Source organism: Podarcis liolepis, assembly GCF_965112155.1.
Source record: "Podarcis liolepis genome assembly, chromosome: 8".
In the NCBI taxonomy this organism is placed as follows: domain Eukaryota; kingdom Metazoa; phylum Chordata; class Lepidosauria; order Squamata; family Lacertidae; genus Podarcis; species Podarcis liolepis.
In genome coordinates this window covers 86555105-86582227 of record NC_139560.1, presented here as the reverse complement: position 1 = coordinate 86582227, position 27123 = coordinate 86555105, and the positions used below count along the sequence as shown (strand labels likewise).

Below are 27123 nucleotides of genomic sequence, written 5' to 3'. Positions count from 1 at the left end.
GAAGCAAGCCCATAGGAAATTCGTTTTGAGAAGCACCTCCAAAACGGAAAACTCTTTCGTCTAGCGAGTTTTCCGTCTTGCGAGGCATTCGTCTTGCGGGGCACCACTGTATCTTAGAAAAATAGGCCTTGATATTAAGTCAGGGAGGAAGCTGTTTTCTTCTCTCATCACCTTTGTCCATAATATTTGGAACAACTTTGAAGAGGCAGAAGGGAGAAAGGCATTAAAGGAAGCCACACCTTCATATGAAAGAACAATCCATAAATGTTTGTCTTATTCCAACATATCTCCATGCCCACAAAGTCTCAGAGGTGGCCCTGCCTCAATTTTTACCAACATCTTCATGCTTTCTAAAAGGGTTTTAGGTCTTGTTGGGGTCAGTCTGCATGTATTAAAATTTGGTACTATTAGGTTTCATCTGGAAGCAATCCTGATGATTTCCACAAGAAGGGACATGGAGCCGTGAGATGGGGGCCATTATTTCAGTAGCCAAAACTATGCAAAGACATGGGATGATCCGAGCCACTAATCAGGAGCTCAGTCCCTTTTGATTCGGCATTATGTATGCTGCCTTCATACTTTTCATCCATGGTATACTCCTCCTGGAGCTCCTGTTCCATGTGTCTTAGGATAGCCTTGGACAGGAAGTGCTTGTCATTTTCTTCTGAATCTGGGAAAACAAAACCAGTTGTGACTACACTGGTCTTTTCATAGAAAAATGTGAAGCCCTGCAGCTAACTGCTAGAAGAGCACTCTCAGTTGCATCAAGACAGATAGCTGTGTTATCTTTTCAAGTCTATCTATTACTACCCTGATTTGATTTGATTTTGCCTCAGAAACTTTAGGTAGAGTGTGTGGTAAAGATCTATGTATCAACAGCACATTCCTGGTGGAGCTGCAGCCCTTGAATTGCCAACTACACCAACAATCATTCCCAGGAGCTGCATAGATCTCTAAGGTGGATCTAGCATGATGAAGATCTCACAATATGCTTGCAGGAAGCCGGAGTACAGAACTCGCATGTTAGAAAAGCCTCATTAACTCTGCAGCAGGTGGTCTCAAAATTTTGTCACAGCACACAATACCTAATCCAGAAAACAATGATGTTGACTTCCGTCTGTGTGTTTCAAGTGCAATCTTTTCCACTCCTTTACAAAGTTAAAAACCAAAGTGCTAGAATGGTACATTATATTCATGCTTAATTTTTAACTGCCACTGACCCCTTGTTGGAGGATATCCAACAAGGGGTCTTCCTTTCTAGGAGGTTTTCTATCTTGCCCAAACACTGTATAGGTTATTTCTTATCACATGGTTGAGAAATCCCTTGTGCACTTTCGTTTTGTCATAATATAGGTAAGCCTGCCATCCTTCCACTTAGTTTTTCTTGGAAATCGCTAACAGATTCTCTTCATGCAGCTCTGTGTCACTTCAGGTTACGTTTCCTTTCTTATCCAATTATTTTCTTTAGTTGTCAAGTCTTTTTTTCAGGTTTCTCTAGTCCCCCCCCCCTTCAGTCTCGACCTGGGTCTCTGTTTCCAGGGGTGCTGCTGCTACTCGAGTCACGTCCAGGGCTTTCTGTCACGGAAGGAGTTTGGGCCCCTTGCGCTCGGTTTCTACCCTCTCCGGCCCCCTTCCAAATTGTCAGGGGTTTGGTAGGGAGACCAGGCAGCACTGTGGGGTGCTTTTAGAGGCTCTGGTTTATCTCCAGAGCTTTTGGGGAGGTGTGGAGCCCACGCTTTACTCCTCTCTCCCTCTGCAGTAGCCTGATCTCGCTCAGAGCAAGCGTAACGAGCTGTGATCTCTTTGTGTGGTGAGTTTTTGATATATGTTATCTCATAAAAAAAGATGTCTTGTTCTTATTAAGAGAAATTCAAAAGGCAAAAATGAAATATGCCAGAATATACAGCTGAATATTTAAAAAACCTTTCATCACATACAGTAGGTACATTCAAGGGGGGGGGGAGTAAAGATAAAAGACCCCTGGATGGTTAAGTCCAGTCAAAGGCGACTATGGGGTTGCGGCACTCATCTCACTTTTCAGGCCGAGGGAGCCAGCGTTTGTCTACAGACAGCTTTCCGGATCATGTGGCCAGCATGACTAAATCACTTCTGGTGCGACGGAACACCATGACGGAAGCCAGAGCGCACAGAAACGCAGTTTACCTTCCTGCTGCAGCAGTACCTATTTATCTACTTGCAGTGGTGTGCTTTCAAGCTGCTAGGTTGGTAGGAGCTGGGACAGAGCAATGGGAGCTCATCTCATCACAGGGATTAGAACCGCCGACCTTCTGATCAGCAAGCCCAAGAGGCTCAGTGGTTTAGACCACAATGCCACCCGCTCCCTAGATTCACAGAAAGCAGTATCATTGAGTAGTGATTTCAGCACTGTTTATGACTCACTGAGTAACTGCTCTAAGGGAATGTACATTTATTTGCAAACGTATTCATGTATCTCAGTAAAGCACAAGATTGTATGAAAATGTATCTATGTGGTACACAAAATCTTAATTAAAACCAAAACCAAATAACAAATACCACTCCAATATCAAAGGTAGAAACTATACATTCTCTTTATAGAAAGTGTGCTTTCTCACTCAATAATCATAATTTTGATTACAAAAATGTTTTGCAGAATTCAGCTGAGAAAACAAAGGTGAATCCATTCTGTGTGCAAGCCATCCCTACATATCTTCCTTAGTAGGTGAGGCAAGACAGAGGGAGTTCAACTGGCTACAGGTACCCAGGACAAAGATCTCATGGCCGTAGTTCACTAAAAACATCAATTAGATTAAGATGCTTTCCAATGTGCTAAATCTTTATGTGCATTTGTATTCCTATAGCCTTGCTGCTGCACATTGAGCTCTCTGGATCTAGGCAGAAATCCAGCCTGAGATGAGAAGAGAATAATAAATCTATGACCTTCTAAAACCACAGGTAGAAGACATAAGAACAGAGAGGAAGCTCTTTCTGAGCTCCCAAAGCACACTGAGATCAGGTCTTTTCTGGTGTAGAATGAAAGGCTCTACCTGCCACAGGATCCCTTCCTGGAACTAAGTTTGTAGCCTCCTCCTTGCCCCCACCACTCCAAAACAAATAGCCAGACTGTCATCCCATTTCTTACCATCATATACAATGAGCCGGTAGCAGCCAGAACAGTATTTAGATCTCTGTAAGATTTCTTCCAGTGCTCTGCAGAAAAGCTTGGCTTGTTCCAAACGGTCTTGACAGCTGAAGGCAGCACTTTCATCTTGGGACATGGCAAAGAGGGACCGCAGAGGAGTGGCATACTCCATAACACAAAAATGTTTCTAGAGGAATAGGGAGAAGGGCAATCCCAGTGTTATCAGGGTGGCATTTAGACTATTGCTTGAGGAATTGCTGGTTGCTTTCACATCAGCACTAACATTCTCAGAAGTGTTACTTCATAATCTGTAAAAAGGTAAAGGACCGCTGATGGTTAGGTCCAGTCGCGGACGACTCTGGGGTTGCGGCGCTCATCTTGCTCTATAGGCCAAGGGAGCCGGCGTTTGTCCGCAGACAGCTTCCGGGTCATGTGGCCAGCGTGACTAAGCCACTTCTGGTGAACCAGAGCAATGCACGGAAACGCTGTTTACCTTCCCGCTGGAGCGGTACCTATTGATCTACTTGCACTTTGACGTGCTTTCGAACTGCTAGGTTGGCAGGAGCAGGGATCGAGCAATGGGAGCTCACCCCGTCGCGGGGATTCGAACCATTGACCTTCTGATCAGCAAGCCCTAGGCTCAGTGGTTTAGACCACAGCGCCACCCGTGTCCCTTCATAATCTGTACCAGAACCTAAAAACCTGCATAGGAGGTGAAGATGCCTTGGTCAACCTTCACTGGAAGATAACTATAGGGAATGTGATCATGTCAGTTCTCCTAGACTTCTTTGTAGTTTTTGATACTAGCAACTATGCTTTGCTTCTGAACTGATTAGTTGGCTTGAGAGTGAGGACTCTATTTGGGGAATCCCACTCCTATCTGACTAGATGTCTCCAGAAGGTGGTGCTGGGGGACAGAAGTGATGTCTAGAGAGAATTATTCTGAGGGATTCATGAAAAGTTTCATCTTGTCTCCCATGTTACAGTGGTGCCCCGCAAGACGAATGCCTCGCAAGACGGAAAACTCGCTAGACGAAAGAGTTTTCCGTTTTGGAGGTGCTTTGCAAAACGAATTTCCTATGGGCTTGCTTTGCAAGACGACAATGTCTTGCGAGTTCCTGCTGCTTTTTTTCCCTTTCCCCCCTTTTTTTAAGCCGCTAAGCCGCTTATCAGCTGATCCGATCAGCAGATAAGCCGCTAAAAGCCGCTAATAGCGCTAATCCACTAATCCATCAATGGGCTTGCTTCACAAGACAAAAAAACCGCTAGACGAAGAGAATCACATAACGGATTCTTTTCGTCTTGCGAGGCACCACTGTATTTATAATCTGCATATAACTGATGGCAGAAGTTGTTGAGTTTCAGGCAAATTCCTTTTTAAAATATGATAAATTCAACACCTATTGTCACTCTAAGACTTTTTTTTAATACAGAAGCATACCTCTTTGTTTTCACCCAGTATCCCATAGATACTATTTTTGTAGCTTCTTTTTTTAATGCCAGCAACATCCATGTTAAATTCTGGGAGATTCTTTATGAAGTGAATATGACTGTCAACCGTCTGCAGGTCATCACACACATCGCAGCTCAGGGGAATCAATATGTGCAATTTCCAAGTCTTCTCGCAATTCAGCAAATGGCTGTTGCTTTGGTTGAACTCTCTAATCCGATCTTTGAGGCCTTCAAAACAAAACCTCATTAAGGAAAGACAGCTGGATGGAGACAGTAAGATTACATTAGTACTTTAAGAAGCTCCTCACTTTCTCTATAGCCAGGGACGGGAATTGGCAGAGCATCTGTACACATGGAATGGAATTCTGTACCGTTTGTCAGATTCTCCAATTTTTTGCTACAAAGCCAAAAATGGGAGACTCTGGCAAATGGTACAGAATTCCTACACTGATGTGAATGGGAAAACACAAATATGCAGAAGTTCCCTGTATGAGTTCTATCTGCCTGAGCATATACTCATGACCAGTGCTTTTTTTCTTTAAAAAATGTTTAGGGGTACTCTGATTTCCCTCCTCATATTGAAATACTGCCCCTCAGTGAGGCCAAACCTAAGATTCACAAAATGTTTAGGGGTATGCGTACCCCCAGAAAAAAGCACTGCTCAAGACACTGCACTCTACAGAAAACAGGCATTTTCTGCTGTTGCCTCTGTCCTGTGGATCACTCTACCCTCTGCCCTATGCGAAGCAACAACCATCAGTTGTTTGTCTTGGGAAAGCTTCCCTTCACCCGTAAGATTGCGCCATGTTTCATGTGTTTGGAGTCCTCTGAATTTCTGTTTTTAAATAAATAAATAAAGCATGTGTATTGCACTGATTATCTGCAAAAGGCTTCAGTGCTTTTGGAATGAAGCTTCTGCGCTCTGTACGACTACACGCCCTTTCTTCCGAACCACATATCACTTTTCCAAAATACAATGATGCACACCATTTACCCATATCTGTCTTCATATTCCACTCTTCTTTGTGTACAAGAGGGGAGCCCCAGCTGATGAAGTAACTTGATCCCAGGGACAAAGCACTACTGTAACTGCTGAGTGATTTTATTCTGCTGAACCTTTTGGCATTTTTTTCTATTTTTTGCTCTTCCATCGGATCAGAACAGGATATTGTATGGAGATTTGGAAATATAATAACTGCTACCTTAGACTTAGTAGCTAATGTAGATAACTGCTTTTGTGGCGGGAATCCACCACAATACCAAAATAAATAATAAAAATTCATGATATAACCTACTAGTGTGTACACGTCGAATCTGAATTTCTTTGGTGCAGAATTCTGGACATTATAATTCATTTTACATCACTGGCTAATGGAGACAACCACTCACAATGGATACTCACCAGGCAAAATGAATTTTAAATACCCAACGTAATATGACCAGGCAAGTCCTTGTGCAACATTGCAGTTGTTTCTCTCATACATTTCGGAAATCTCGACAGCTGATGGATGCTGCAGATGGAAAGGAAAAAGCTGTGATCATACGTTACCACGTGCAAAGCCCAGCTCTCATCCCACCTCAATTGACCTCTGTTATAAAGCTCAGGGGAAAGCAGAACCCAGATCTGGGACAACAACTTGCTGCACAAGTATGAGGCATGATAAGATGCAGCAGGCCATACAAATACATGCTAAAAGGCCACTTCCCAACATTCTGCCACTCTAGTCACGTGACTACTCAGTTGTAGAGTGGACTCATATTGAGATGGACCACCTTTAAGGTTCGGAGGCCTTGCAAAGATTGATAGGCTAAGACTTGCACCTAGGACAGGGCCCACATATTATAGGCTTCCTGCGCAGTGTAACTTGATTCATTTATTTAGATACATTTAATACAGCTTTCCCACAAAGCTCAAAGCAGCTTACATGAAACAGCAGGGAATCAACTATTAAATGAATTAAAAGATTGCTTAATGACCCATGACTGCTACCTGAAGGTCAAAGACAAAGTTTAAAAGATGGCAGAAGCACACAATGACCAGGTTCCGACACACTGGAAGGCCAGATTCTTTGAGGAGATGCAGATAGGCTACTCCACACAGCAGGAGAAACAGGAAAGAACGTTTGCGTAGCTCTAGGCAAGCATTCAGAGCCCTTAAGTAGCTCCCATGGTACCTATGGGAAAGAGGTGATATAATGTGACGGAACACCACAAAGTGCCCTCCTTCCTGAGACCACTCTTTTGCACGGATGAGCCAAACATCCTATTACAACCTCCCTTGACCCCAAGTATTTCAGTATTCTGTGTGATTACTCTCCACACAATAAGCATTCACAACTGAAAAGGTCTACAAATCCTTGCAAACGGCAGGCAGGCATGCTACCACATCTGGTGTCAGAGTGTGGGGTACCTAATGTAATGGACCAGAAAACCAGCGCTCATCCATGGAGATGTAGACCCAGAGGACAGCACTGAAGTGAAAACAATGTGGCTTCAGAGGTGAAAGTGATGATCTGTCAGAACTGCGCTGAGTGATAAAAATGGTCTCTTCCTTGGAACTCTGTTGCAACCCAGTTTTATCACTCCAGGTGTTTGGTGCATATATAGAAGGGGGGGGGGGAGAATTCCTGGATGCCAAATTTGGGATAAGTACTTTTTGGTGAGAGAACCCCAGCAGAGATTTAAAGTGTGGGATTATAGGCTATTAGACTTTTTAAAATATGTGCCCTTCCAAGTGAGTTCTAAAATGTCCCCTTAAAAGTTCCTTAAAAGGTTTCCCTCTTTCCCCAGCATAGGAAAAGACCAGACATTTGGTAAGTTAAAAAATGGTTTACTTACAAACTCTTCAAAGGTCAGGTTCATGTGCTTCAAAGAAAACTTGGCTTAGTTGCAAAGTGGTGAAAGTCGTGGGGGTGGGGAGAGATTTCAGTCAGAAGACAGGGGGGGGCGTCGTTCCAGCACCTTTTAAAATTAATTATCCCCCCCCCCTTCTGCTTACCCAGTAAAGGAAGTCCCCAGACTGATTGATCTGCCCAATCACCATTGGAGTCCCTTTCCTGTGATTCTGTGAAGGAAATCCCACCCACTCTTCCTTCCTGCCCAGTGCTCCTTTTGCTCGAGATTCAAAATGCTGGCTGGTGCCTGAGCGCACTGCTGCAGCTTGCAGGGGTCAGCTGCCTGGCACTGTGGGTGCAGGAAGAGAAATGCCTCCTCACACAATCTGGAGTACAGCTGCTGCCTTCCAACACTCCCTCTCTGTCCTGTGTCGCTTCCTCCTCTCCTGCGCCTGCTGCAGTTGGAAAGAGCAAGGGAGGGAGGGAGCAGCCGTAGCGAGCAGCTCAGGCACCTGGGGCAGGCATGGGGCGGGGTGAGCCAGGGCAGGGCGCACTGCTGGAACTGTCCCTCCCAGTGCCCTCCAGTTGGAGGGCCACTGAGCAGGGCGCAGTGTGCTTGGCTGGCCCAGCGTTGTTCACAAAAGCAGCACAGGGCCAGGGCCTGAACCGCCAGGTTCCTGCAGGGCACCTTGCAGCTGGTGGCTGAGAAGGCGGTGGTCAGACGTCAGCCCCATGCTGCCTTCACCTGCAGGTGCCCCATCCACCACATCACTCCCAGGAGAGACGCGAGGCTTGGGTGTGCTGCAGGCGGGGTAGTTGCACCCCTTCCAGCCGCCCTCAGGCAGCCGGAGGCTGGGGAATGCAGCCGCCCAGCGTGCTGGGAGCTGAGCCCTGGGCCATGCTGATTTGGGGCTGAGCTTCTCATGTAGACTGGGAGGTGAACAATAGGCTTAGTTACCTATATCCTCCCAAGGTATGGGAAGTGGACATAGCTAAGCCTGGCAAGACAGCTTACTCTATGGCTTTAACCCCTTCATTAAGCATGTTGGTTATATGAGGCTGGTAATCCCACACCATCGTCTACTAGGTATCCAAGTTCTCATGGGTCTGATGTGGTTCAAACTACCAGAGAGAAAATACTTTGGCGTGAGAAGGCAGGATTCACCTTCGGAGTACCCTCAGTGCAATGAGTAACCATCAGTATGTCCCAAATTTTTCCGCAGCTTTATCACCTGGATGTCACATGACGCAGCTCTTCTGCGAAGTTGCAGGCCCCCTGACACAGTGCTCCAACCTGCAGGGCTGTGAAATGGATGACAATGCAATGGAAGACAAGGTCTAGGCTCTGCTCAGTGAGGCACAGGAAACAGACACACAGGGCAAGGAAGAGGTAGCTCACATGGCGAGCTCGATTTCCCCGAGGTCTGGGGATAAGAGAGGCAGATATGTTGCTAGGTTGTTCCTCCTTATAAGGCATCACACCTGCAACACATACAAAAGCACAAATTGGCCTTCTTATCAAGTGGGTGCTCAGCGGACAGCTCCCATCTCTAGCTCCTCAAAGTGAGAGAACCAAGTAAATAGCCTAGAGCAGTGGTTCTCAACCAGGGTGTTGTGGCACCCTGGGGTGCCTTGAATGATGGTCAGGGGTGCTGTGGGCAACACTGGCCTCTGTCCCTCTTTTCTTCCCTCCCTTCTCTGGTGCCCTCTCGCTTCTCTTCCTCCCAAAGGCTTGCACGACTGTTTGTTGCAGCAGCTGCCCTGGCTACAAGCTCAGCAGCTGAATGGTGCCTCTGGGGCTGGCCAGGGGGTGCTTCCCAGGCCCCTGTGGGGCAGTGTGAGGAGGCACCTTTCTTTGGGGCAAGGGGAGGAGCTCAGAGACCAGGAGGAGCAGCTGCGGCTGCCCAGAGGACTCCCACGGAGAGGGGAGAGGAGGCTGAAGGAACACTTCACAAGGGAGGGACTTTGAAAAAAGGTGAGAGGCTGCCAGCTCTGCAAGCAAGGGATGGCGTAACTGGGGCCCTGAGCCCCGCAGGGGTGCCACAGACAGAATGCAGTTTGTCAAGGGAGCCGTGGACCCAAAAAGGTTGAAAACCTCTGGCCAAGAGATTCTGAGCCAGAAATATGTTCCTCAAATGCTGGAGTAACACTCAGTGGAAGAATCACAAGTCATTCCCCTTCCCTTTCTTAACACTGCAGCAGGGCTAGGAGGGCAATAATGGGCTAGCCAGGGCCCATCTGCTCTTGGGGTTGGTTCTCTTCATCCTGCTGTCTTTCCCCCAGCTCTGCTTCTTAGTTCCTTATCCTTTTGAAACCCTCCTGCTCCTGCTTATTAGGGACAGCTGAAACCGCCACCAGAAGTACTGCATAAAGTGGACTTCACGTGTGAATCTAATGTTGAATTTGAAGGTCCAATAGAATTTACTTGTAAGTGTACGGCATAGGCAAGATTTGGGAGATCATAGGTACCCCCCCCCAAGACATTATGGGAGGCGAGCTTTTGTTTGGGGGACCGGCTTCTGCTGGGTGGTGGTGGTGGCAGAACCTGTTAATTGAGTATTTTCACTGCCACACTTTTAATATTTTGTGGGGGAAGTACCCTTCAGTACCCCCACAAAGAAGCACTGGTTGTGGCTTGTTTCCACTGATGTTTCGGGTGTATCTGTTGTTTCCTCCCTGCCCCACCTGAGCACATTTGACATAGAATTTGGTATCTGTTTTCCTTGATAAGGCTTTCCCCTTATGTAGGGCCTTGCTCTGATGCTGAGTTGGTAGATTGCCTGCTGTGGATTAATGGACATATGGTTGGAGACGGCTTGCTGTAAATGTGCATTTTGCTACATTTTAATTGTTCTGATTATATTTTACTGTTTTGTTGTTGTTGTTTTTTTGGTTTTTTACTGTTTCTGTAGCCTGCCCTGGGATCATGTAATTTAAGGATGCAATATAAGCGCAATAAATATTATGATGACATTCATAAAGAAGTGTGATTGCCTCTAACAGTAAAGTCTCGCCCCAAATAGGACTGTTTTGTTTGTATGATTCATTGACTTGAAAGCAGAGGTCCTGTATGTTCTATTGTTACCCAAGGAATTGTTAATAAAAGCATTATTAAAAATAAAATACAATAAAGTGCCACCAGAAAAGCAAATAGATAGATAGATAGATAGATAGATAGATAGATAGATAAATGTGATAATAAGTTTGTTTGTTTGTTTGTTTAAAAGTATACACTGCTTGATTGTAAAAAAGTCAAAGCAGTTTACAAAAGATAAAACATTGAAACCAGAAATATTCACTGCCCTACTTTAAAACATACAAAAGTTAAAATACTAAAATAGATTAAAATCACCTCAACTTTCTAAGCATCTGGATAGGTTGGTCTAAACAGGAATGTTTTTAGCATCATCATAATAATAATCCATAATAATAACAATACTACAGTAATGACTTGTCTCCTGCACTGCTATTTCATTCACACTGGACCTTTCCTCTCCCTGCAGCCCCCACCCCCACCTCAAAATCTGCTCTAGGGGGTTGGGGGATCCTCCAGAGCAGATTTTGGGAACATAGATGATGAGGAAAAGAGGCAGAAGTCCTGCTGCACAAGCAGAAATCCATCCCTGCAGCATCTGATACAACCGCATAATATTGGTGGCATTGGCCTTTCTCCAAACCCAGCTACTCCTAAATAGAGCCCCTCACAAATAACTCGTCCAGGTTGCCATTTCAGCAGCAAGTTAACTGGCAGCCTCCCTGTAAGCAGATCTGCTTGAAAGGCTGGACTCCATCAGCCCATGCTTCTAGGCTGGAACCTGAAAGCAGCTTTTGGTTTCATTAGTTTCACTCAGGAGAAATGTTCAGCTCATTTTGCAGCCCAGAACCAACACTAGCAAATAATCAGTAGCCATTCTCCCCTGCCCAGAAGAGGTGGGAACTCCATTCAGCCACACTCACCAGTCTGTTGAAGCAGCTTTGTGAAGAGGGTCTCACTTCCTGATGTTTCAGTCTGCTTCTGTTCTGCGGCTGTGGGTGGGTACTGGGCTTTGTTTTTTTACAAAATTGCAGCTTAGGCAATTTGAGGTAGAAAAAGAGCTCTGATTCATCAGCTGAGAAATGTACGAATCAGTAAGACACAAAAATGAGGAAGGGTGGGGTTTGTTGTAATGAATAATTTTATTTGAAGGAAATGGTTTCGATGATAATGAAAGTAAAACTAGCAAATGGAACCTGTCCAATCCCAGAGCCTCATCATAAGAACTCCAGAAATGAGAGGTCTAGCTAACTGCATTGTGCTCCCTCATCACTCCTTAAAAAGACTAGATGTACTAGCTAGGGAACAAAGATTTCCCCATAGGGAGCTGTACAACACAACAAGGCCTGTTCAGTACACCCTACACTGTGCTCATTTATTTAAATAATTTTTATTAAGTTTTCAATAAAAAGGTAAAGGACCCCTGACCGTTAAGTCTAGTTGCAGACGACTGTGGGGTTACGGCACTCATCTTGCTTTACTGACCGAGGGAGCCGATGTTTGTCCGCAGACAGTTTTTCTGGGTCATGTGGCCAGCATGACTAAGCTACTTCTGATGCAACCAGAGCAGTGCATGGAAACGCCGTTTACCTTCCCACTGGAGCAGTACCTATTTATCTACTTGCAATTTTTTGGCGTGCTTTCAAACTGCTAGGTTGGCAGGAGCAGGAACCGAGCACCGGGAGCTCACCCTGTCACAGGGATTCGAACCACCGACCTTTTGATCAAGCAACCCAAGGCTCAGTTGTTTAGACCACAGTGCTACCTGCGTCCCTACAAGTTTTCAATATAACCATTCAAATCAGTTTTCCACTTTTACATTAATCAAAAATTATTTACTCTGTTGAATTTATCTTAGTGCTGGTAGTGTTTTCAGCTCTATACAGTACAGCTATTTCCCATATATTCAATAAATATTTTCTACTCTTCTTTAAATATTGGTTCTTCTTGCTCTCTTATTCTATGTGTTAAATCCGCAAGTTCTGCATATTGTCAACTTCAGTTGTCAATCCTCTTTTGTTGGGAGGATTGCATATTTATGCATGCAGCAATTGCGGCCTGTGTTTTGTTAGCCCCAAAATGGAAATGGAGCGAGGTCCCAACACCCTGTGCTCTTTTAGACCTGCAGGACAGAGTGGGGAAGCGCAGCTGGAAGGCCAGTCCACCATCTTGGAGTGCCTAGAATTGTAAAGCAGGGTTCCCTTGGGAAAATACTTTGTTGTCAATAGAGTCATAAGTTACATTCTACCTCACCATGAGTTCTCCAGTATACTTAGTGCAGAAACCAACCCCAGTCAAGCTTGCAAAAATTTATCACTTGCCCGACAATAAATGTTGGAAATGTAAAGAAACTGAAGGTACATTCTTTCACCTTTGGTGGACATGCCCAAGGATTAAGGCTTTCTGGGAGATGATTTATAATGAAATGAAAAAGGTATTTAAATATACCTTCCTGAAGAAACCAGAGGCCTTTCTCCTGGGCATAGTCGGCCAATTGGTGTTAAAGAAGGATAGAACTTTTTTTATGTACGCCACAACAGCAGCAAGAATACTTATTGCAAAGTATTGGAAGACACAAGATCTACCCACTCTGGAAGAATGGCAGATGAAGGTGATGGACTATATGGAATTGGTGGAAATGACTAGCAGAATCCGAGACCAGGGAGAAGAGTCGGTGGAAGAAGATTGGAAAAAGTTTAAAGACTATCTACAGAAATATTATAAAATTAATGAATGTTAGAATGATGTTGGATAGAAATTAAGTGGTTTTTAGCTGTAATACCATAAGGGAATATGAAAAATGGATTACTAATAGGTAAAAATTTAATGTTACAATATTTTAAGATTAAAGATTAGGATAAATAAAGAGGGGAAGGATTTGCTGAACTAACAAACTGAACTGGAATACAAAAAAGGGAGGCGTGAGGAAGTCCGGGAAACAAGCTAATGAAAAATAAGTAATGGAAAGATTGAGTTGTTTTTAATTGTTTTTTTATTTTTTATTTTTATTTTTTCATTTTGTAATATCTTGAAAATTTTAATAAATATCTTTTAAAAAAAGAAAAAAGAAACCAACTGCTATTGACTAGTTCATAGCTATTTTTAAAATGTTTATTCCATTGATAGGCCAACTTTAAAGTAGTAAAAAAGAAATTCTGAGTCAGGTATATGTTGCCTAGGTTACATGTACACGATGTATGTAAAGCACATTGAAAGCAGAGTATTTCCCCAAAGAATCCTGGGAAGTGGTTTGTTAAAGGTGCTGAAAATTGTAGCTCAGTGAGGGGTAAACTATAGTTCTAGGATTCTTTGAGTGCTTTCAATGTACAGTGTGGACTCACGTCTAGTCCTCTCTCCTTCTCAGCTTCTGGGGAAGTTAACCCGCCCTTCATGGCAAGGGATCCCAGGGTGGGTAACAATAACTCAGTTTGAAAATAATGTCCATCGGTGCAATAATTTAAAAATAACATCTGTCAGCACAGTATTATAAGAACCTATAAAGGCACAATGAGACTAGCTTTTAAAACTACTAAAACCATTATATCCCACATCTTAGAATCAACAGCCAGCCTCATACAAATGCCTGAGCAAATATACAGGTTTTGCTTGGTGCTGGAATGTAGAAAGAAAGTGTCACTTGTACCTCAGAAGGAAGGTATTGTGTGAGAGAAGGCACCTGAGGCCATTGTGTCACGAAAACAAGGATTTTCATTTGCTGGTCTTTGATCCCCTGCCAATCAATTTAATTGAGTGAATGTCAAATCTAGTTTATGGAAAGAGTGAGAGAGAAAAAGATATCTCTGCCCACATCATTCAGAAATGTATAAACCTCTGTTATGCCTCCTGGTTTCTGTTGCACTAGTACAGAAACCTTCAGTCTCAAATCCGTATAAGACAACTACACAATCTAGCATTTTGTAGATTTATATTGTTGCTGGAGGAGGCACAGTATCATATGACTCTGTTTCAAAGCTTACTATTCTCACCATGATTATCGCTAAGTACTGTAGTGGATGTGCTGCAATAAAACAGAAGGAACAAAATAAATAAAAATGGAAAATTACCAGCATGAGGTGTGCAGTACAGTCCTATATATGTCTACTCAGCAGTAAGTGTAACTGAGTTGATTGGGAGTTACTCCCAGAAAAGCAGGTATAGAATTGCAACCCAATTAATGGTTACTCAGAAGCAAGACCCAGTGTGTTCAAACAGGGAAGTGTATTTAGTACTTGGTCCATTAACAGATTTTCTGTATGCAACATTAATATTGTTATTTGATTATTGTTTAAGTCATCATTAATTGCAATATTTTGACATAATACTCTCATCCTAATCTTATTTTATTATATACGCTTAGTTTCCTGTTTATTAGTAGATAGGTAGCCGTGTTGGTCTGCCATAGTCAAAATAAAAAATTCCTTCCTTCTATATAGTGAGAAGGTGGGGAGGGGTGTTACTCAGAAGGATGGTGGGAATGGGAGATAGGCAGATAGCTGGGAGAGTCGTCACTATATAGAAGGATCTGGCAACTTCTATTTCAGTGTATCTGAAGAAGTGTGCATGCACACGAAAGCTCATACCAAGAACTAACTTAGTTGGTCTTTAAGGTGCTACTGGAAGGAATTTTTTATTTTTCCTGTTTATTGTTTGTTTACTATTCAATAAATATATTTATTGCAAAATATATTCTTTCATGAGCCAGCCTGCTGAGTTGAAACCACTACAGTGGTGCCTCGCAAGACGAAAAGAATTCATTCCGCAAGTCTTTTCGTCTTGCGATGTTTTTCATCTTGCGAAGCACGGTCCGTCGCAACTGCGCCTCTTCAAGCGGCTTTTTTAAAAAAGCGCAAGACGTTTTCGGTTTGCGAAGCAAGCCCATAGGGAAATTCGTCTAGCGAATCAACGCAAAAACGGAAAACCCTTTCGTCTTGCGAGGCATTCGTCTTGCGAGGCATTCGTCTTGCGGGGCACCACTGTATAAGGCTCCCAAAAGTGGTGTTTTGGGGGGAGGACCAGAGAGGGACTTTGGCTGGATCGTAAGCTTGTTCAGCTCAGGCATGTAGCCAGGCAGCCTGGCATAGAACACTATTTTAAAGGGTTGTTTTCCCTCTGGCCCACTGCTGATCAGGGTTTGGATCTGGTGTAACTTTACACCAGCTTAATTTACATGGGCTTGGGCTTACTTTATACCAACCTCTTGGACATAGGATTGCTTTGTGTGTGTGGAATTCTTGACTGGTGTGACAATATAATTGAATAAAATATTTGGTACCGCTCAGTCTCATTCTTCTGCAGTAATAAGTCTCACCTTACAGTGTTTTTTCAAAGCTTACAAGAAGAGAACTTGAAGTGTTATAGAAATGTGTTGTTTCTGTCATCGGCATAGTTTTGCAAGTTTACCCTTGCTTTTCTTCTTCCTACGATAAAACCCATGACTAATTTCTGTAGATGCTGAATGGATTGAGCAACTAACAAAACGTAGAAAACCAAAATAGGGCTTTAGAACATAATCTCACTTTTTGCACGGAAGCAACATGCTGACCACATGCTGACGAGGAAAGATTCAGTTCCTTAAACCGGTTTAGATCAAACCTAATCTGTTCATTCATGTCAAGTTGCGTTAGTGCAGGTTCCATTCTTGGGCAATGTCAAGGGTAGCACTCCCAAGATTCTGAGCCCCCACAAACCTCCAAAGTCTTTCTCCTGTCACCAACAGTCATTATCAATATTGTTGCATGCCATCCCAATCTCTGAGCAGTGTGAAATGTCAAAGGTTCCCGGCACTTATCCACGGTTCGTGTTTCCTTTTGGAATGAGGCACAATGGAGACTGTGGGGTCTTTATGATATATGGTTTACTTACAATATATACATCCTGACACTATGATGGAGGCATCCACGACATTAAGACCCCAAGAGGGTCTGCTCCTCCCATAGCCACAGTCATGGGTGTAGCTAGGATTTATTGGGGGGGATTATTTTTGGGAGGGCATAACTGAGTTATCTGTGATGCAATTGGTCAGTTAGTTAAGTATTTTTATTTATTTACTTGATTTAGAGGGGGCAGCTGTCCCGCTGTCCCCTGGCTAAGCCCATGGTCACAGCCTTGGATTCAAACAGAAATCAAGCCCCCCCCCCCGGCTTTTGCTTCTTCTCCAGTTTCTAACTTACACACCCACCCACCCTCAACTCTGGCCTTTTGTCTTTCTAACTACCAGTGGGTTGAGGAAGGGGTCCCACCCCTTTGCCATCCCACACAAATCCCCTTCCTTTGTTCCTCATCTCACCTAGGAGCTAGTTTGGCGATTCCAAGAATTAGAAGGGGGCACAGGCATTCAGACTAACCACATTACCCAAAAACTAACACTACCTTTCTTCTAACTGAGTGGCTCCTAAACACTTCTGCCCATCTCATCTGATTAGCCAATCAAAATAATCATTACCAGTAGGCCCCACTTCTGCCTCCAGCATCTCTCTTCCATAGAAATGGCCTTGTTGGGGCAGTGGATTATTTTGCTCATTCCCCTCCTGTTTTCTCTCTGTAAGAAAGCAATTATAGTGGTGCCTCTGTTTACGAACTTAATTCCTTCCAGAGGTTCGTACTTAACCTGAAACTGTTCTTATCCTGAAACTTGGCGCGCAATTTCCATTCTCATCCTGGGGCAAAATTCGCAAGCAGGAGCATCTACTTCTGGGTTAGCGGAGCTCGTAACCTGAAGTGTTCGTAACCAGAAGCTTTTGTAACCAGAGGTACCACTGTATACAAAAAGGGGTTAAATGCAGTATTCACTATAGAACATAATCCAAAACTGCATTCAAAAAACATGGTAAAGTCTTGGTTTGTTTATTTGCAGGTGTTACGACTTCCCCTTGCTCTGTCACAAGTTCCCCAGACCTATAACTTGTTTCGATTCTTCTTCACAAGCAGTTGTCTCTAACAATTACACACACACACACATTTCTATCTTGTCTTGTTATGAGTTGCATGTATTTAAATGCTTTAAATAAAGTTCAAAATACCTTAAAGTGTTCATTTGTTCTATCTCTTTATCCTGTCCCTTTCCGGCTCACAGCTTCAATAATGGCTTTTGTAATTCTACAAATGAAATCGCATACTGTTTAAACTACCACGAAGCTTTCCAAAAGTATAATCATATATTTCCATTGAATAATTGCACATATAAATCTTTCCAAATTGACAGTGAACTATGCTCCTAGTGGGGAGTTTCCTGCAATCAGGCAAGCTTCTAGAGGAAAACAACCATGGGTGGTCTCTTACATTTAAATACTTTACAAGCTCAGGGCGATTAACCCCTCACATTCTAAACATTGATTCTTTACAGAAACGGTGATAGATCAAATTCAGTGTTGAGACCTGTAGGTTCTAAAGTTTTAAATTGAAAAACAAAACGAGTTTCTATCTGCATAAGGCATTTCTAAATGTTCTCTTTCCTGTAAGGATATTCTAATATAGAGTGGTGCCTTGCAAGACGAAAATAATCCGTTCCGCGAGTCTCTTCATCTAGCGGTTTTTTCGTCTTGCGAAGCAACCCTATTAGCGGCTTAGCGCTATTAGCAGTTTAGCGGTTATTAAAGGCTTAGCGGCTAAAAGGCTATTAGCGGCTTAGTGGCTTAGAAAAAGGGGGGGGGAGCGAAAAAAATCGTAAGACTTGCAAGACGTTTTTGTCTTGCGAAGCAAGCCCATAGGGAAATTCATCTTGCGAAGCGCATCGAAAAACGGAAAACCCTTTCGTCTAGCGGGTTTTTCGTCTTGCGAGGCATTCGTCTTGCGGGGCACCACTGTACCGCATTTATGCAACACCTTGAATTTAAAGTCTGGCTTCCCTCCAAGCCAAGATAAAGTTTAGAACTTTCTGACAGTAGGAGCTCTTCAACTGTGGAATGGACTCCCTCAGCAGATGGTGGCCTCTTCTTCCTTGGAAGTTTTTTAACAGAGGTTGGATGGCCATCTCTCATGGATGCTTTAGTTGAGATTCCCGCATTGCAGGGGGTTGGACTGGATGACACTCATGGTCCCAACTCCACAGTTCTATGATTCTATAAGGAGGTGGGGGAGGGGTGGGATCCCAGCCACCTAATGTAAATCAATCAGCCCACACTAAGTCAATCAGAACTATGCATTCTCCCTGTGGGTGTTCATCTTTCATCTTGCTCCTGTTCCTCACCCTCCATTATTTCCCAGATCTTTTCTTCATCTTCAAGGGTGTGTTCTGTCTCAAACCACCATGATCCTGGGTCCATGCTATCTCCATTTGCCTCCTGCCTAGAAGCCTCCTGGGGTAGAGGTCTCCACCACTCCAGCTCATATGGCCAGTCCCTGACAATGCCCTTCCTATAGAGCAGGGATGAGAGAACCTGTGGTCCTCCAATTGTTTGACTATAACTTCCTTCAGCTTCAGGAAGAATAGCCAATGATTAGGGAAGAGGAGAATTGGAATCAGTGGAACACCAGGTTTATATAGAGCTTATATCAAAAAATGGTGCTCCCCACCAGGTTTTGGTTATTTCCACAATATTACAGTGCTCTCTTTTTATTAAAAAACAAGAACACCAGCTCATCCAGCTTGGCACAGACTTCTAGGATTAACATATAAAAACCTATAAAATAGATTATGTCTCTCCAAAGGTCTCCAATGTGTTCTTTTTCCTTATGGCTCTTTGGCCTGTTTGACTATTACGTCCTCCTACACTTTCACTGCCTACTCCTTTGGTGTGTGCTTTCTTTCAACAGCTGAGGCAGATCTATCCAACTGTTAAAATTTTAAAGATACTGAAGGAGAACACTAAGCCCCCTTTCAACTATTGCTGTCTTTCTCTATGGTGATATATAGCTGAAAATGAAAAAGCAGCGTCTGAGCAGAACAACCTTTTCTTAGTTTATACTGCCATCTCATGGATTTTGAGAAAATGTGTATATAATTCCAAAGTACGTAAATTAAATTAAAATGGCAGCAGCTGGCTGCAGCTGCCACTGTGGGCACAACACTTTGCTTCATAGGGCAGATATCAGCGCCCCAATGTCCACTCCTTCTTCCAGATAGGCAGTCAGGTGCCTTGACCCTGAAAGGCCATGATGGGCAGATGAGAGAAAAACAGTACAACCACCCAGCAAAGTTAAAAACAAAGCAAAACCCCAAACCCTTGGGCCAGCAGTACTGCTGTAGAGCAGTGGGGTGAACTGGCATGGGCCCTTCAGAAAGTACCTTGCCTGCCCCTCCTTAACGTAGCAGTGCCTCTGAAGGTAATGAACTTGAAAGAGGTGAAGAATAAGATGAACAACTGTGCAGGAGCAAAGGTAGGGTGTCAGAAGTATAGCAAGTAGGTGGCTTGCAAGGAGGAACGGCAGCTTTTGTGTAAGGCAATTACAGCTGGGTTTCAGAGCTTATATCACTCATGTTGACCATTGCAGAAAGGCAAGTTTCTCCTTCATGTGGATCATATAGCTCTGGTCACCATGGAATAACTCATCCTCAGTTGGTCGATTCAGGTGCCCCTGGAACAATCTAATCTATAGCTGGCCTTGTCTAAACTGCAGCTGTCTAAGGTGCTTGAAGATCTTTGTATCTATGGCTGTTCTCAATTCCCCAGGGCTACCAAGAGCCAATTTGCAGGTATTACATACCCTTTCTCATTTAGCAGAAGTAGTCTGCAGTGGCCAGAATTCAGGATTCCTTGAGGATTAACACTGGCTTCTGTAGCCTTTGCTTTAGAAGCAACAGGACACATATAGTAAAGATACAGTGGTGCCTCGCAAGACGAAATTAATTCGTTCCGCAAGTTCTTTCTTCTTGCGAGTTTTTCGTCTTGCAAAGCACGGTTTCCCATAGGAATGCATTGAAAATCAATTAATGTGTTCCTAGGGAAACCGCTTGCCAGGCTGGCGGTGCGGAGAAGGGCTTTTCTCCGCACCGCAAGCCTTCAGGACAGGTACGGGAACAGAGGGGAAGGCGCGCAGCGCTTCTCCTCTGTTCCCGGGGCTTGCGTGGGAGGAGGGTTTTTCCTCCCCACCGCCAACATTCAGAACAGCATTCTGAATGTTGGCGGTGGGAAGGAAAACCCTCCTCCCACCCCAAGTCTTCAGGACAGCCATCCGATGCCGGGCTGCGGGAGGAGGCGTTCCCCCCCCCCGCCCGGCATTGGAGCTTCGTTCCGATGTCCGTTGGAGGGAGGAGACGTTCCCCCCCCGCCGGACATCGGAGCTTCGTTCCAATGTCCGTTGGAGGGAGGAGACGTTCCCCCCCCCGGACATCGGAGCTTCGTTCCGATGTCCGGCGGCGGGAGGAGACGTTCCCCCCCCGACATCGGAGCTTCGTTCCGATGTCCGGCGGCGGGAGGAGACGTTCCCCCCCCGCCGGACATCGGAGCTTCGTTCCGATGTCCCGCGGCGGGAGGAGACGTTCCCCCCCCCCGCCGGACATCGGAGCTTCGTTCCGATGTCCGGCGGCGGGAGGAGACGTTCCCCCCCCCGCCGGACATCGGAGCTTCGTTCCGATGTCCCGCGGCGGGAGGAGACGTTCCCCCCCCGCCGGACATCGGAGCTTCGTTCCGATGTCCGGCGGCGGGAGGAGACGTTCCCCCCCCGCCGGACATCGGAGCTTCGTTCCGATGTCCGGCGGCGGGAGGAGGTCCGAGGACAGTGGGGAAGACGCGCTGCGCTTCCCCGCTGTCCCGGAGATTTCCCTATGGGCTGTCGTCTTGTGAAGCAAGCCCATAGGGAAATTCGTTTTGCGAAGCGCCTCCAAAACGGAAAACCCTTTCGTCTAGCGGGTTTTCCGTCTTGCGAGGCGTTCGTCTTGCGGGGTACCACTGTATGTGTAGCCCATCAACACAACCTGTGACACCTGAAGCTCTGACCTGCCAAACTATGCAGTACCTGTTGATCACAGGGACATTTTGCCTTCCCTCCACAAATGTCCACCTTATAACCTGTTTCAGGAGAGTATTATTTATTATTAATTTTTACCATGGAATTAGATCCCTGATGGCTTACAGAGAGACACCCACTCCTTCTAACACTATCACTGTCAGGCATTCAGTGCTGCACAGTGGAGGCTAGGACAGCTGGGTTCAGCCCAGACTGTTTGGAGCAGGTGCCCAACTTACCCATTCAGGCTAGAACCAGAAGAACATTACCTTCACAAACTTGCAAAGGAGGGAATGACTGGAAACCTGTATTAGGGATTCTAGGAATACTCAGCCTTGCAGCCAGTCACTAAAGGAGGATGTCATGATGATGTATTCTTGGATATGAATGTCTCTGACATTTTATGCTGCCATACCACTTTCAGCACCTCTATATTCTTTCCTCATTAAATATTCTATTATTAATTATATTATTATTTATATACAGTGGTACTTCGGTTTATGAACTTAATCCGTTCCAGAAGTCTGTTCTTAAACCAAAAGCATTCTTAAACCGAGCCATGCTTTCCCTAATGAGGCCTCCCACTGCTGGTGCCCTTCCACCATTCAGATTCCATTAATATGAACACCAATGTAGAAAAAAGAGTAATCTGGGACGCAAGCAAAACTGTTATGAGAGGGTTCCTGATACAACAGAATGCAATAAAAAAGAGAAGTCAAAATGAGAAGAAAGATAAAATTTTGGAGAAAATAAAAGTGAGAAGAAATTGAGAGCAAAACCAAAGTCTCAGGAGATTTTGAGAGAAATAAAATTATATCAAGTACAATATATGGAAATGATGAATCAGGAAATAGAATGGAAAATTAAACAAATGAGACAAAAAACATTTGAATCAGCCAACAAATGTGGAAAACTGCTGGCCTGGCAAATGAAAAAAAGACAAAAATTAAATACTATTACAAACTTAGAAGTGGAAGGAAAGAGTATGCACAACCCAATTGAGATTAGAAACTGTTTCCAGAGGTACTTTAAACAATTATATACACAAGGGCCACAGAAAGAATCGGACATAGACCAATTTTTGAAGACAAATGGATTACAAAAAATCTCCCAAGAAAGTAAATTAATGTTGAACTGCAAAATATCTGGACAGGAAGTAGAAGGTGCCATTCAAAACATGCAATTGGGCAAATCTCCAGGACCGGATGGGCTGACTTCTAGATACTATAGATCTTTGAAAGAGTGGTTATTGCAACCTTTGAAGGAAGTCTGCAATGAAATATTGGAAGGGAAAAGGGCACCATAGTCGTGGAAAGAGGCCGAAAACAGAGACTGAAAAGACCCAGCTGAAGAACTACCGCCCTATATTGTTACTTAACGTGGATTACAAAATTTTTGCTGATATTTTGGCCAAGAGATTGAAAAAAGTATTGATGGAAGAGATCCATAAAGACCAAGCGGGCTTTCTCCCGGGAAGACACTTGTCTGATAATTTGAGGAATATAATTGATATTTTGGAAAAATTAGAAGTGAATATAAACACTAAAGCAGTCTTGATATTTGTGGACGCGGAGAAAGCCTTTGACAATATCTCTTGGAGTTTTATGAAGAAGAACCTACATGGGATGGGGGTAGGCCAGGGTTTTGAAAATGGTATAGGTGCAATATATTCTGAACAAAAGGCTAAATTAATTGTAAATAATGTGGTGACGGAAGAATTTAAGATAGAAAAAGGGACACGACAGAGGTGCCCAATCTCCCCACTGCTTTTTATATCGGTCCTGGAGGTTCTGCTAAATATGATTAGAAGGGACTGGTTGGTTAAAGGTATACAGGTCGGAGCTAAACAGTACAAATTGAGAGCATTTGCAGATGACTTAGTATTGACGTTACAGGAGCCAGAATCTAGTACTAAAAGGGTTTTAGAATTAATTCAAGAATTTGGTCAAGTGGCAGGTTTTAAATTGACTAAGTTAAAAACCAAGGTTTTAGAGAAAAATTTAACACAGATTGAAAGAGATAGGTTTCAGAATGAGACAGGATTGACTGTAGTAAAGAAAGTGAAATATCTGGGGATTAATATGACAGCTAAAAATGGGAACTTATTTAAAGATAATTATGAAAAATGTTGGACGGAAGTGAAAAAAGATTTAGAAATCTGGTCAAATTTGAAGCTTTCACTGTTGGGTCGCATTGCTGTGATAAAAATGAATGTTTTGCCGAGAATGTTGTTTTTGTTTCAGACATTGCAAATTGTGGACAAGATGGACTGTTTTAAGAAGTGGCAGAGAGATATTTATAGATTTGTCTGGCAGGGCAAGAAGCCCAGAAGAAAATTTAAGATACTAACTGATGCAAAGGAAAGGGGTGGATTTGCCCTGCCAGACCTTAAACTTTACTATGAATCAGCAGCTTTCTGCTGGTTGAAAGAATGGCTACTTCTTGAAAATACAGACATTTTGGATTTAGAAGGTTTTAACAACGTATTTGGATGGCATGCATATTTATGGTATGATAAGGTTAAAGCACATAATGTATTCAAAAACCATATTGTCAGGAAAGCATTGTTTAATGTCTGGATAAGATATAAGGATTTATTGGAAAATAAAACTCCAAGGTGGCTGTCACCAATGGAAGCAAAAGCTCTGAAAAGGCTCAATATGGAGGCCAAATGGCCGACTTATTGGGAAATTTTGGAACAAGAAGGAGACAAATTGAAATTGCATAACTTTGAAAAATTAAAAAACAAAGTGAGAGACTGGCTTCATTACTATCAGATAATGGAGGTATATAATTTGGATAAGAAAATTGGCTTCCAGGCGGAAAAGTCAAAATTAGAAACAGAACTGTTAGAACCCTAAACTCAGAACTTGTCAAGAATGTATAACTTGCTGTTGAAATGGAATACTCAGGATGAAACGGTGAAATCTGCTATTATTAAATGGGCACAAGATGTTGGACATAATATTATGTTTGCTGACTGGGAGCAGTTATGGACCACAGGTATGAAGTTTACGGCATGTAATGCCCTAAGAGAGAATATTATGAAAATGATATACAGGTGGTACATGACCCTAGTCAAGCTTGCAAAAATCTATCATTTGCCCGACAATAAATGTTGGAAATGTAAAGAAACTGAGGGTACATTCTTTCACCTTTGGTGGACGTGCCCAAGGATTAAGGCTTTCTGGGAAATGATATATAATGAATTGAAAAAGGTATTTAAGTATACCTTCTTGAAGAAACCAGAGGCCTTTCTCCTGGGCATAGTCGGCCAATTGGTGCCAAAGAAGGACAGAACTTTTTTAATGTATGCTACAACAGCAGCAAGAATTCTCATTGCAAAGTATTGGAAGACACAAGATCTACCCACTTTGGAAGAATGGCAGATGAAGGTGATAGACTATATGGAATTGGCAGAAATGACTGGCAGAATCCAGGACCAGGAAGAAGAGTCGGTGGAAGAAGACTGGAAGAAATTTAAAGATTATTTACAGAAATATTGTAAAATTAATGAATGTTAGAATGATGTTGGATAGAAATTAAGTGGTTTCCAGCTGTAATGCTCTAAGAGAATATGAAAAAAGGCTTATAAATGGGTAAAAGCTTAATGGCAAGGATTTGCTGAACTAATAAATCTAAGTGGAATACAAAAAAGGGAGGTATGAGGAGGTCCGGGGAAATAAGCTTAAGGAAAATAAGAAATGGAAAATTAATGTATTTTTAACTGTTTTTATTTTGTATTTTTATTTTTATTTTTCTATTCTTATTGTAATATGTTAAAAAAAAATCTCAATAAATATCTTATAAAAACAACAACAACCAGATTCCATTCTTAGACCGAGGTAAAGTTCTCAAACTGGGACACTATTTCCGGTTTTGCGGAGTTTGTAAACTGAATTGTTCTTAAACCGGACTGTTCTTAAACTGAGGTACCACTGTACAACCCTTTATCAAAAGATCTTAGGGAGGTATACAACATTAAAAAGATTTTATGGAGCATAATAATAAAAACATAAAACAAAGCAAAGTAATAGACAACAAAATAATAAAAAATAATAACAACAGTCCCCCTACCATTAGCCCAAAATGCTCACCAGTCTCGAGTCCCTTGTGTATAGGTCAATGATTACTAAGCCTGGTTGACAGCCAATATGTATCTGCTTTAGATGCCATCTTTGCTTCAAGGATAATCTATGTTATACTATACTAATAAAGTACTCTTAGAGCACCTCTGATTCTGACATTCCAAGATTGAGCATCTATCTCTCAGAGCTTGAGAGAATTATCTACCAGGTCTACCTGTGTTGCTTCTAACTGAGCATACAATGAAAACATAAAATGAGCCATGCAGGATTAGACCAAATGCTTATCTAGCTTAGCGTCCTATTTTCTATAGTGGCCAACAGTGGGGCTATTGTGTTCATACAACATAACTGGTGTTCAACTTCAGAGGCATATCAGCTCTGATAATGAAAGTACCAGTAATGCTGCTTGTGCCAGTGCAATGGCAACTACCTTAACTAGATCCTAGGATTCAGCAACCTATGAATCACATTCATGAGGATTTTTTATTTAGCTTTTTAAAAACTGTCTCGCTCTCAAGAGTCCTTTACTTCCAGGTTCTTTTTTTTTCAGGAACTGCTCTCACTCTAAAGAAAAGGTTCTATGGATTGCAGTGCTATATCACAGAACTGTAGAGCTGGAAGGGACCAGCCTTTCTCAACCTTGGGTCCCCAAATGTTTTTGGCCTACAACTCCCATCATCCCTGACCACTGGTCCTGTGAGCTAGGGATCATGGGAGTTGTAGGCCAAAAACATCTGGGGACCCAAGGCTGAGAAAGGCTGACATATGTCCTGTTAGTGCACAATATCACCATTAAGAATCAGATATAATGAAATGGTTAGAATTCTAATTTTGAATGTTTGTTTCAACTTTAAATACCAGCTCATCTTCTGCACTGAGATACCTGAAGAAGAGCTGGCATGTGCACAGAGATTTCAAGTCTGAGGAGAACTTGACACTCATCTCTATTCATGAGGGGATCAAAAAAGCTGTGAAGCATATTGCAATGCATTAACTGCCTTGAATGTCAACAAATCACCAAATATAAGCCCAGTGTGCACATTGACTGTGCGGAACTGGCTGAACAAAGCGATGCTTAAAAATGGTGTCTGGCATCTTCTTTCTTGGAAAACTCTTGAAGACAGCCCAAATTACACAAGACAATAACTTAAAGTTCAAAAACCACTACTTAAGGGTCCGTTTTCAATGAAGCAAAAGAAAGCGCAGCTTTCCAAGTGCCAATGATACGTGAGCAGGTGGAGAGGCTGAAATACCCTTGCAATAGCGCTTTCCTCCTAATAGCAGCTCATTCAAAAATAGCTCATTCTACAATTGTGTGTAGTTAATCCGGTTCACCGTCCGCTCCACTCCTTTTATTTTTAAACAAAGAGGTTTCCCCTCAGTCAGGCATGTCCAGAGTCTGTTTCGGGGGCCTAATCCGGCCCGCCGGTCAGTTTAATCCGGCCCCTGTGGCAGTTTCCTGAGGTAAAATCCTAAAAAAACCTCAACAACTTGGGTTGGCCCGCCACTTCATCAAATCTGGCCCTCTTTGGAAAAAGTCTGGACACCAGCGCCCTGAGGGATTTCAGGTGGCGGGGGAGGGGGGGGGGCCCACAGGCGCCAGCGACCCAGAGAGGAAGGCCGTTCCAGGCGGCGACACCGGATGCTCTTCCTCCGCCTCCTCCTCCTCCACGTCCTTCCGGCAGCCCACTTCCGGGAACCTCTTCTCGC

General features: G+C 43.4%; 1 protein-coding gene across 3 annotated transcripts; it reads right to left on the bottom strand.

Annotated features, from left to right (window-relative positions):
- Positions 1-246: 246 nt before the first annotated feature.
- On the bottom strand, positions 247-26980 carry STING1 (stimulator of interferon response cGAMP interactor 1). Of its 3 annotated transcripts, none has more exons than XM_083519570.1 (8): positions 25423-26980; positions 17461-17536; positions 8640-8889; positions 6564-6747; positions 5976-6084; positions 4563-4801; positions 3122-3308; positions 247-670 (listed from the first exon to the last, which is right to left on the bottom strand). In XM_083519570.1, the coding sequence occupies exons 3-8, from the start codon at positions 8882-8884 to the stop codon at positions 483-485; spliced, it is 1152 nt and encodes a 383-aa protein (XP_083375696.1). In that variant the 5' UTR covers positions 8885-8889; positions 17461-17536; positions 25423-26980; the 3' UTR covers positions 247-482. The 3 variants fall into 3 exon arrangements, with proteins under 3 accessions (XP_083375696.1, XP_083375695.1, XP_083375694.1); XM_083519569.1 differs by lacking the exon at positions 25423-26980 and adding an exon at positions 18239-20195 and having other exon boundaries at positions 17461-17905; XM_083519568.1 differs by lacking the exons at positions 17461-17536; positions 25423-26980 and adding an exon at positions 11365-12579.
- Positions 26981-27123: the final 143 nt, after the last annotated feature.